The 11,177-nt window shown below is 39.6% G+C and overlaps 1 protein-coding gene across 3 annotated transcripts; it reads left to right on the forward strand.

The window, feature by feature from the left end:
* The first annotated feature begins 3,471 nt into the window (after positions 1–3,471).
* On the forward strand, positions 3,472–10,031 carry Sec61g (SEC61 translocon subunit gamma). Of its 3 annotated transcripts, none has more exons than XM_021177631.2 (4): positions 3,472–3,561; positions 5,192–5,291; positions 6,840–6,942; positions 9,865–10,031. In XM_021177631.2, the coding sequence occupies exons 1-4, from the start codon at positions 3,472–3,474 to the stop codon at positions 9,872–9,874; spliced, it is 303 nt and encodes a 100-aa protein (XP_021033290.1). In that variant the 3' UTR covers positions 9,875–10,031. The 3 variants fall into 3 exon arrangements, with proteins under 3 accessions (XP_021033290.1, XP_085685228.1, XP_021033291.1); XM_021177632.3 differs by having other exon boundaries at positions 3,512–3,586; XM_085829102.1 differs by lacking the exon at positions 9,865–10,031 and having other exon boundaries at positions 6,840–6,946.
* The last annotated feature ends 1,146 nt before the right edge of the window (positions 10,032–11,177 follow it).

An 11,177-nucleotide genomic window follows, 5' to 3' on the forward strand; every position in this document is an offset into this window, starting at 1 on the left:
CAGGACACTCCTGACTAGCTGCTGATCTTTTTCTGTCCTTCACAGTTTTCCTTTTGTAGAGTATTGTATGCATGGAATCAAAGGTTACATAGATTTCCCAGATTGGCTTCTTTTAATTAGTAATCTGACCTTAACTTCATGACTTTTCATGTGGATCACTCACTAGTTTCTTTTAGTACAATCTTGATGTGTCCAGTCTATTTAATCACACAGCTATTGAAGTATATTGTTTTTCTCTATGTCATGCAATTAAGAAAGAAAAGCTAATAAAATAGTTATAGGTTTCTGTGTAAAAATGGCGTTTTCTATTGTTGGAGGATAGTATGGAGAACTGTCCTGGTTGGTTTTTGTCAACTTTACTTAAACCTAGACATATCTGAGAAGACAGAACTACAATTGAGACTATGTCTCAAACAGCCCATATAATTGGCCTATTGGTAAGCCTGTGGGACATTTTCTTAAATAGTGACTGATAGTTCCAGCTGATTGTGGGTGTTGCCACCCCTATAAAGGGCCTAGGGTATATAAGAAAACATATTGAACAAGCCGTGTGGATCAAACCTATAAGCAGTGTTCCTACATGGCTCCTGCTTCATTTCCTGTCTTGGTATTGTTGCCCTGCTTGAGTTCCTGCCCTGACTTCTCTCAGAGATGGACTACTACTTGGAAGTGGAAGATGACATAGATCCCTTCCCTCCTTAAGTTGCTTTTGGGCATGATGTAAACACAGCAATAGAGAACTTAGCTAAGACAAGGATTATGGGTACCTCTGTTAAGGAATTTCCAGTTTGTCTCCCAAAGTGGCTTTATCATTTATGTTCCTACAAGCAAAGTGATCCCCTTTAACCTTGCATCCTTGTTTAAACTTGATGCTATGTTTTGTTTTGTTTTTCACCCTATTGCTGGATATATACTCAACAGAATTCCAAAAAACACCATGTCTGTGCTTTCACCCTTATACAGCTCTTCTTATGGCAGCAAAGATATGGAGTCACCCAAAGTATCTACCAACAGAAGAATGGCTGTAAAATATGATATGAATGTACAATAGAATTACATTCATAAAGAGTAAAATTCTATCACATGTAAAAACACTTAAGACCCTGGAGTGTGGCAAGTTTAATACAATCTCTCATATGGAATCTAGTAAACTTGATCTCACTGAAGCTAGTAAACTCGTTACTGGAAGAGAAAAAAATTCGATGTCAAAGTATATAATATCAGGTAGGAGAAATTTCTAAAATGTGTCTTAGGATACGTTGTAGCTCAGTGTTATACTAATTGTCTAGCATGCACAAAGCTCTGGGTTCAACCCCTAACACCACAAATAAGCAAGCAAGTAAGCAATAACAACAATCACATAACTATGGGGACAAATGAGAAGTAAATACAGGAAGTCCCTCCTCTTTGAGTAAGTTTACTGAGTAAGAGGTAGTAGGCAACTCACAGGTCAGAAACAAGATATCATTTCATAAGACTTATGTCAGTGGCTCGTGCTGAACTCAGAACAACCGTGTGGATCATTGAAACCTGGGCAAAAGAATAGAAGAATACTACCAGAAACTGCCTAAAAGAAATGGAGACAGAGTCACATGGCATTCACTGGGCTGAAAACCTGGTGAGAACCAACCAAAGTTTACACAGGGAACTGTCACACAGATGCAAAGCAATGCATACACAGGATCCTAGGAAAAATTCACACATAGACTCTGGAAAAAGACAGGATGTCTTAGCAAGGGAGAACCCTCAGGGTAAGTTGGGTTACTAGGAGGGAGGGTACCTGTCTTAGTCAGGGTTTCTATTGCTGCACAAACATCATGACCATGAAGCAAGTTAGGGAGGAAAGGGTTTATTGGGCTTACACTTCCATACTGCTGTTTGCCACTGAAGGAAGTCAGGACTGGAACTCAAGCAGGTCAGGGAGCAGGAGCTGATGCAGAGGCCATGGAGGGGTGTTTCTTATTGATTTGCTTCCCCTGGCTTGCTCAGTTTGCTTTCTTATAGAACCTAAGACTACCAGCCCAGAGATGGCACCACCCACAAGGGGACCTCCCCCCTTGATCACTAATTGAGAAAATGCCCCACAGCTGGATCTCATGGAGGCATTTCCTCAACTGAAGCTCCTTTCTCTGTGATTACTCCAGTCTGTGTCAAGTTGACACAAAAACCCAGCCAGTACAGTAACCTAATTTGGATAAGCCTTCACAGTATGCTGAAGTTTGTCACCTATATTTAGCTGCCCTGTTTTAGTGGTTTTAAAAATCATATTTTTTTTGTTTTACTCAGTTCCACTTCTCCTGAATTTTTATGGATTCTGTGTTTCTTTAAACATCATTAATATATGAATCACTTTCCTGTTTTATCTTTTTGCAGTATTTAATCCTGGGCTTGAATGTATATATACGTGGCCTCAAATATATGTATTTGTTTTGTTTTGAGACGTTTTCATATAACCCAAGCTGTCCTTCAACTTTCTATGTAGCTAAGGGTGACCTGGAACATCTACACACCTCCTATTCTCAAGTGATAGATTTATAGATGCGTACTTATACTGAAACAACCACGAAAAACATAAGAATATTATAATACAGTAGCTGCATTAACCCCTTTTATATCCAAAGGCCAAGTTATGCCAGATTGACAGTTGTCACTTCCCAATATATGGCTGCAAGCTGAGTTTTTAAAAAAAAGAAACTCTAATTGCTTATTTTGAATATACAAAAACAACTCCTTCAAATAGCAAAGACCTAATGTTTCAAGGTAATGCTTCATGACACTTGCAAACCTGCTGTATCATTTTTAGTGATTGGAATAAAATTTTTATAGGTCTTTTAGATACTAATGGTAGAATTATGATTTGTGCTCCATATGAAAGCAAAGTATTGTAATCTGTTTCACAGTACTTGCCTGATGTTGCACGTGAAATGAAATAAAAACTCTTCAAAGCCTACTGATAGAGCCAATCAAGATTATCCAAGCAACAAATCTTAACTCAGAAATGCCAAATGTATTGCACTCGGAGACTGTTAGTACTGCAGTACATCTAATTCCTCATAGGGGACAAGAAAGTTCTAGGTAGGTGGTCTTAATTCCCTCTATATTCCCATGAATAATAAGCAGAAAGTCATTTTCCGGGAATGGAGAATAGTTTGAATTAGGTCGTTCATACTGAGATGCTTGTTTCATTTTTGATCAGTGACATTATTTGCATGCGCAGCGGGGAGACTCAGAGTTGTAGCGCAGACACTCATTAACTAGCGACACTTCGTGGATTTACGTTGAGGCTGCTGGAGAGGCTGCGCCTGAGACCGGGGGGTGAACAATCGGGAATCAAGATCCCACACCGCCCGCCCGTTCAGCAGGAGACCCGAATCGCTCAAGTCTGCTTCTGCTCGGAAAGCCGGGAGAAACACACGTAGCACTGCGCCGGCGTAGTGACGTCTCTGCGTGAAGAGCCAATTGAAAGGAGGAATGGGCGGGCTGTGGGTTGCCAGCTTCCGGTTCCGTTGGGCTCAGTTCTCTCCTAAGCTACGTGTCTCTACGCTCTCAATCCGCCATCCAGTAAGTAAGGATTTTCTCATGAGTGGTAGGTAGGGGAAAGCTGGTCTAGGGTTCATGGCACAAAGGGGCCGCGGGATGGGAGGCCAGGGACACGGAGGGACCAGGGGAGGTGAAGAAACTGGAGGTACGAGCGTCCGGTGGGACGATTGGGACCGGGATCTAAGTGGGCGCGAGATGAGCGGGCCTGGGGGTCGTGGAAATCAAAGGAACCCCCGGGGAAAGGGGCGGCGAAGGGGCCACGGGCTGGGGTCACGAGAACGCCCTTGATAAGCCTGGAGGCCAGGAGCTGGACCTGGAAGCTGCAGAACTGTGGACAAGTTGGCTGAGCCGGGTCGCTGATGGACAGACAGGTGGACAGAGAGCCATTCATTTATGAACAGGGCAAAATCCAGGCACAGGTTCTACCTACGTGGCCTCAGATGGAATTATCCAGTCAAGACCTCCTTAGAGGAGGGTTTCCAAAAGTTCACGAACTCAGAGCTTAGCGTCTGGATCTAAGTAGGGTTCAGCCTTCTCCCTGAACATCCCCTGCCTGAACATCCTCACACTGTTGGTGAACTCATAGTCTCCTGTGGCTTCCAGAGCCTGATGCTTTGAACCTCTTGTGAAGTTGTGTTCAGGTGTCGAAATTTAAAGTAAAAGTGTTTGATCAGTAGTCAGCATCAAGAAGTCTTAGTGGACTCGTGCTCTCCTTTAACAGCGAGGGCAGTGGTTGGTCTAGTGGTTTTAGGGCTGTTGGATTTGAAGAACAGCAAAATGAAACACCGAGAAAACAGGCATCCCTTTGCTTTCAGGCTGTGAATTGATTTCTTAGTGTGTACCTTAAGTGGTTCAGCTATTTGTCCACTGTTCACGGCTTAGATAAGAAAACAGGGACCCAGCAGGGCTTCTATTTTCTAGCTAGAGAGCATAATCATCACCTGACTTCTAAGACCTGGAAATGGAGTACAAATACTGTGGCTCCGTTCCCAGTGGCTCTCAGAGTCGTATAATTGAAAAGCATTCTTAATAGAGTTTCAAAAGAACCTCAAAATGTTCAAACGTAAACATTTAGCTGAAGGCTTTGCAGAATCTGAATCATGCCAACTTTTGTTGTTTGGAATATTCATCTGTCTGTCCATCCCAAGAAATCTACTTTTACATAAATATATTATATGGGCATGACTTCCAGCAACTTGATAGGAGTGTACTTTTGCCTCCATTTTAGGCTCTTGTTACACCATAGTTGGAACTTGTAGTAGATCCTAAGTTTTCAATAGTTTGAACGTTAGAAATTAGTATTAAGTATTAAGCCTAACTATTTTTTGGTTTCTTAGTCGAAATAGTTAGATGACTGTAGTTGGTAGGAAAGGGGTCTGTTGTTGCTTAATCTTGTAATGAGAGAATCCTTTAATGAGTGTATGATCCTTTGCCAGTGAGGATAACAACATTGGTAAGATCAGTGCTTGCTTGTTTGAGTCACATGCTTTCTTGTATATGATAAAACCACTCTAAGTTTAGGCTTGGAAAGTTGCTTTTTTCTTTATGGATTGAATTCAGGACTGTGCTACTTCTGTGTATAACTCAATAAGTCCTAATATGTGAGGAAATACTACTGAGAATGTTGTTTTTGCTTTTATTTTTTAAACAGACAAACATGGATCAGGTAATGCAGTTTGTAGAGCCCAGTCGGCAGTTTGTAAAGGACTCAATTCGGCTGGTTAAAAGATGCACCAAACCCGACCGAAAAGGTAATACTATCTTGGTCTTGAGAGTGAGATAAAACTAAATCTCTGCAGGGCTGGAAGTCAGCTCAGTGATGGAGTGCTTGCTTAGCACACTGTTCAAAGGAGCATTGCACTGCTGTCACTAGCGTGGCCCTGTCTTTGTGACCTTCTTAGCAAGCTGTTTAAAGCTTTTCTTTATGATATGAGATTATTCAGGCCTTATCATACATGCCATATTTAAGTTAGTTGTAGTGTAGTGCCTTCCATATTTCTAGTGTGTGAAAACTTTGTCAGCTTCCCTGCTCTGCACTCGAGTCAATAAAACCTCAACATGAAGTTAATGCAATAGTTATTATACCCTAGAAAGTAGCGATACTTTCTTATGTCAAAGCTTCATAGGTGTGCTAGATTTGTCTACTTTAATTTATGAATTGTTTGGGTTAGAATTTAAGGCAGACTCTTATAATAGAGTAACATACTCTCTTAGGGTTAGTTCTCTGTGATGAACAACCATGACCAAAGGCTGGGGGTGAATGGGTTTATTTGGCTTATGTATCTTGAATCACGGTCCACTGAAGGAAGCCAAGGGAGGAACTGAAGCTGGACAGGAACCTAGAGGCAGGAGCTGATGCAGAGGCCATGGAGGAATGCTGTTTATTTGCTTGCTCCTCATGGTTTGTTCAGCCTACTTTCTTATCGAACCCAGGGCCACCAGCCCTGGGGCATACCACGATGGGCTGGGTCCTCTCTCAACAATCCTGAATTGAGAAAATGCCCTACAGGCTTGTCTGGCTACAGCTGGATGTTAGGCATTTTTTCAGTTGGGTTTCTTCTCTCAAATGACTAGCTTATGTCAAGTTGATTTAAAACTAGCCAGCACACATTGACTATGTAAATAAAATAATAGATACTGGCTCTTATTCTCACACAGCTGGGATCTATCAGGGAAGGCCGTCCAATCATTACAGTAAGCATCTTAATTCTGGTGGAGGTATGAAGGAAGAGAATGAGGCAATCTGGTATCTCATACTAGTTGAACTAGGTGAGGTGATGAGAGAATGCATCTTTAGGAGAGATAGAATAGGACTGGAATATACCAGAGTTGAAATCTTTCTGTAAAACTGCTCTCCTTAATGTGAATTTTTAGTTCTTATCTTTTATTTTACCATGGAACTAAAGACAATTAGTTGTCTATAATATACCCAAAAGCTATAGTGTTATTGTTATAATCAATGTTGCAGTTTTAAAAAATACTGTGAAGCACTACTTAGGTTGACCTCAATCCTTTTTTCTCTTTTTCTTTTTGTGTTTTTGTCACTGAGAATAATAAATACTCATGGTGTTTATTGATGAACTCATTTCTGTTTCTGTTCCCTCTACATATCAACATAGTATGGGATTTAAAAACCTATAAGTCAACATTTATATTATTAGTACTCTAACTTTGTCTTTGTTTTTAAAATGATGCGTCTACTAATCTGTATGCTGGTATCTTTATTAATATTACTGATAGCTCTTCATACTTTCTATGACTGACAGAAGCTAATTGCAAACTTTGTGTTTTAAATTCAGAATTCCAGAAGATTGCCATGGCTACAGCTATAGGATTTGCTATCATGGGATTCATTGGCTTCTTCGTGAAACTGATCCATATACCCATTAATAACATTATTGTGTAAGTCACTTTATAAAATAGACTGTCTAGCAATGACTGCAAATGAAACCATTTCAGTTGGAAATTAATCTATTCTATTAATGTACAGACATGACCCATGATGTTGTACTGCTGTTGTGTATCTACTAATACCTTTAAAAGGCTTTGTATCTAATACCATTGTTATAGGAACCATGTAAGCTTTTTAGTATACTTTAATACGAATTTACTTTAAAATTAAAGGCACAGTGTAGCACTGTCAACTCCTCAGTGACAGAGCAGACACATGACAAGTCCTGTGCTTCTTGTATCTTGTTGATTCTGTAAGGTGCAGAGAGCCAGTGCTTCTTCTAAGCATCATTATTGTAGTAGCAATCTGACAGAGCAGATTGCCTGCATCTTCTGAACATCACTATTGTAGTAGAAATCTGACAGCAGATTGCCTGCATCTTTCTTTGTTGTTTAGTAACCAACATAGCCCTGGGTTATTTGATTACCCATTGTGTGAGAGGACGGTAGTTCTTATTTGGGTTATGTTACAGATTACTTCTGAAGTGAGCTGCCTCGAGTGGAAGCTAGGAACTGAATCCCTGTCCTCTGCAAGAGTGTGCTTGTAACATCCGAGCCAGCACTCTCATTTCTTCTATAGTCTATAATTTTGTAGTTATAATGTATCAATCTCCTCTCCCATTTTGAATTAATAATACTGACTTTATGGGTGGTAAAGTTCAAATCTACTTTAAAAAACTCCTTATGTCTCTTCAGTATTAGATATTTTATCACTAGTACGGGTAGAGTTGTTTTTTGCATGGCGTGTGGCTAAATCCATATGGTTAGATGTGTTTAAACAAAAGTAACACATAGTGATAGTTTGAATAGTAAAGAGTTGTAGAGTTAGGATGGGCATCCTTGATATGTGCCCAAGGTGCTCTAGCTTTAGGGTAGAGAGTTAGGAGCAGGAAGATGGCTCCAAGTGCAAGGTCACAGGAGACCATGCATCAAACCAAACCAGAACAACAGGAAAGCCGAGGGAAGTGAGCCATTGAATCTTCTGTCCATTGAGAAACCTCATTTGTGTTACTGATGAGAAGTGCTAGCTTTGGAGTTGTGGAGTCTTAAAGAGATTTCTGACCAGTTGCCTTCTCAGTGGGAAAGAAGTGCAGTAGTGCAGGTGTTTGGGCTCCTCTTGCCTCACAGCACAGCCACAACCAGGCAGCTTAATTTTATCAAGGTTTTTTAATGACAGAGTTTGTTTTCCGAGATGATGTCCTTCATTTTGTCCTCCAGAACAACAAAATAAGTCTTTGGTTTCTTTCTTTGTTTTGGACACAGTAGTTTTTCCTCCAAGCATTCACTTACTTGGCAGATACTTTATCTTTCTTCACAGACTTGAGTGTACTTGGGTAGCACTTTGATGTGTGTGTCTGCTACCTTAAGATTGTGAATTTGGAGGCCGCTGTTATCTGCATGTACACGTTGTGTTTTTCTGTTTTTGCCACCCTTCCCCCAGATTGTTTTATTTCTAAACTATATTTCAAAATAAACATTTTCCAGGTGATCAAATTCTAATAATACAAAATAATGATTTTTTTTTCTTTATGACACTGAATATTGTGGTTTATAGGAAAATGAACTGGTGAATATTGTATATCAGATGCTCTTCTGCCGTAGTCTTTGAGCTGCTATAACAGGGTAATTTGGAGATAATAGAAATTTATTTTTCATTGTTTTAGAAACTGAAATGCAAGTTCCAATAGTGTGTACCCTATCTGGTGAGGGTCTGATCTTGATACACACACAGACACACAAACAGAGACACTCACACATACGGGGGCTGGGGAAGAGGAGAGAAGAGAAAGAGAGAGAGATTGGTATGTGGGTGTTTAGAACACTGGATAAATATTAGTTGAATTAACTAAATGACTTGAATTCTTTATCCTTTTCTAATAAAGATGTAGATGATGATAATAGCCAGCCTTTGCTGAGAACTTATTCTGTTAATGTTGAATGTGAGTCAACTCATTTAATCCTCAGGAAGAAACAGGTGCCGAGAGGATGAATAACCGGAGTGGCTCCCAGGTGCTAGAGCAACATAGGAAACATGTTGGATGCCAGCTACTTGGAAAACGTTTCCTGTACTTAAAACACTTTCGTTGTTTTACAATTTATCTACCATTTAATATTTTGTTTTTTCTCATAGTGAAAGCCAAATAAAACAGGGTTTTAGTGGTGGTAGGGTGACAGAAAACACTTTCCATGTCACAGCACGGTAACTGTAGAACTGAAAGAAATTTTTTTAGGTGCTTGAAATAAAGTAAATCAAAGAAGATGGAAAGAGAAATATACCCACAAACTCCTCACTAGATTGACTTGAGATTCCCCCCCTTTTTTTTTCCTCATGATTTTTTGGGGGTGATTTTTGTCTTTTTGGTTTTGTTTTACAATTGTGAAAATTAGTGTGCACCATGCTGTAATTCAGAGGAAGCATATAGTGCTATGCTTTTAAATGTAGGTGGTCTTCTGTAGAGATGTTTGTTTTCACTGTGCTGAAACTGTATTTGTGGATCTCCCTGATGATCTGCTGGCTGAGGAGAGAGGTGTCATCTTTTTCTCTCTTTTAAACTGGTTTCTTACTTGCATGTCACGTAAAGTTGAAAACTTCATGTGTAATTAATGCATTTTGTTATGTTTAGAAGGACATGTCAGACTGTTTCAAAATGACATTTCTTAAAAGCGTATGAGTGTTAAAATATACTTGCCCCAGAAGCCACCCATCATCAAGGACCTTTTTAACTCAGATTTTAATTTAGTGTTATTCTTTTATACTGTTGTGGGATAAAGTTAGGTGGTGTTCTCTTGAAAATGTGTTTGATTTCATAAAATCACAGCATGTTGCATTTCAAATGATATGCTTAAACGTGACTGCTTTTCTTTCTCTTGCAGGGGTGGCTGAGTCCTTCTCATCATGGGACGAGTGAGCCAGAGGGGGGACAAGGGCATGAAGTAAAGCATTGCCTGGATGCTGTGTGGTGTTTGTTTCTTCCTCCGTCCTATGAGGTTTTCTACTTCTCAATTAAAATAATTTCAAAATAAACACTTTTTCCATAACAGACATTTATCAAATTTTAGTAAAAGATGAAACTAGTTTTTTTTTTTTTTTATTCCCTTGAGGTTTTTTGGTTTGAAGGAAAAAATTACAATAATTGCTGAAACATTGTAAATTCAGATGCTTTTCTGCCTTAGATTGTTTGGACTGCCATAACTCGAAGCTGAGTAATTTGTAGGGAGAGGATTGCTTTTTCACATCCTGAGAGCCATGAAATCCAAGTGTGGCAGTGCCTGCAGGTTCAGGGGATGCTGGGAACATGTTCTCAGGGCTTCAAAGAGTGGCCTAGGATGCTGAAGGACAAGGAGCTGTATGAAGAGGCTTTAATAGTTGCCATAATCCCTCAGGTAGGGAGGACCCTGTGTGACCCAATCACCCAAATACCCGCTCTCATAGCTGGAGATTAAATATCCCTGGAACGTTAGAACAACACATAAAAATCGTAGGTAGCATTTTCTGACATGTTCTGCTATAGTAGAAACAGTGGATAAATGATGGGAAAGATAATGAAACCATTACTTTGAGGTAGGATAGTAATTTTGTCCACATTGTACTTAAATTGTCGACAGATAATGCAGCAGTTGAGGTGATACTTGAAGCAGCTTTCTGAAAACCGTGGTTAAAGTCTGGAAGTGAAGTTCTTTCCCCACAAAGTGCTAACCAGTCACACCTCCATGAACATCACCGTTCTGAGTTTATTGATTCTGAATTTGTTTTTTGTCTACTCATCAGCATACATGGCTAAACACAGGTCGTTACTAAGGTGGCAGGAACTTTAAGTCTGTGTTTTGTATTGCTAGTGTTATGGCACGTATTGATGAACTTACTAAAAACTATTAGAGTTCTGAACACTGGAATTCCCACCACTCAACTCTGTTGCACTGGGGATACATCCAAGGTATAGGAAAAATCCGATTTTCTCTTTTTTGGATCCTTTTTTTTTTTTTTTTTAAATCATTGTGATTATAACTGATAGTCTGATTTTGAAATGTTTCCAGTGTTTGAATCGTGAATGAAGCGTCATCCTTGGAATTGAAGATGCAGCAAATCATTGGCTATCCCTACCTTGAGGATACTATAAAACTACATGTTTCATATAATTCCTTAGAGGTTAAAAATGTGTGGATACAAATGTATCTTTACCAGTATA

The sequence above is a fragment of the Mus caroli genome, unplaced genomic scaffold (assembly GCF_978045245.1).
Source record: "Mus caroli unplaced genomic scaffold, Mus_caroli_1 scaffold_13, whole genome shotgun sequence".
Classification (NCBI taxonomy): Eukaryota; Metazoa; Chordata; class Mammalia; order Rodentia; family Muridae; genus Mus; species Mus caroli.

What these genes read in the sequence shown, in the direction of transcription:
- Sec61g (XM_021177631.2), top strand. Translation starts at nt 3,472, where the DNA reads ATGGGCGGGCTGTGGGTTGCCAGCTTCCGGTTCCGTTGGGCTCAGTTC. An exon ending in CGCTCTCAATCCGCCATCCA is followed by an intron (nt 3,562 to 5,191) that starts GTAAGTAAGGAT and finishes TTTTTTAAACAG; the next exon opens with ACAAACATGGATCAGGTAAT. An exon ending in CACCAAACCCGACCGAAAAG is followed by an intron (nt 5,292 to 6,839) that starts GTAATACTATCT and finishes TTTTAAATTCAG; the next exon opens with AATTCCAGAAGATTGCCATG.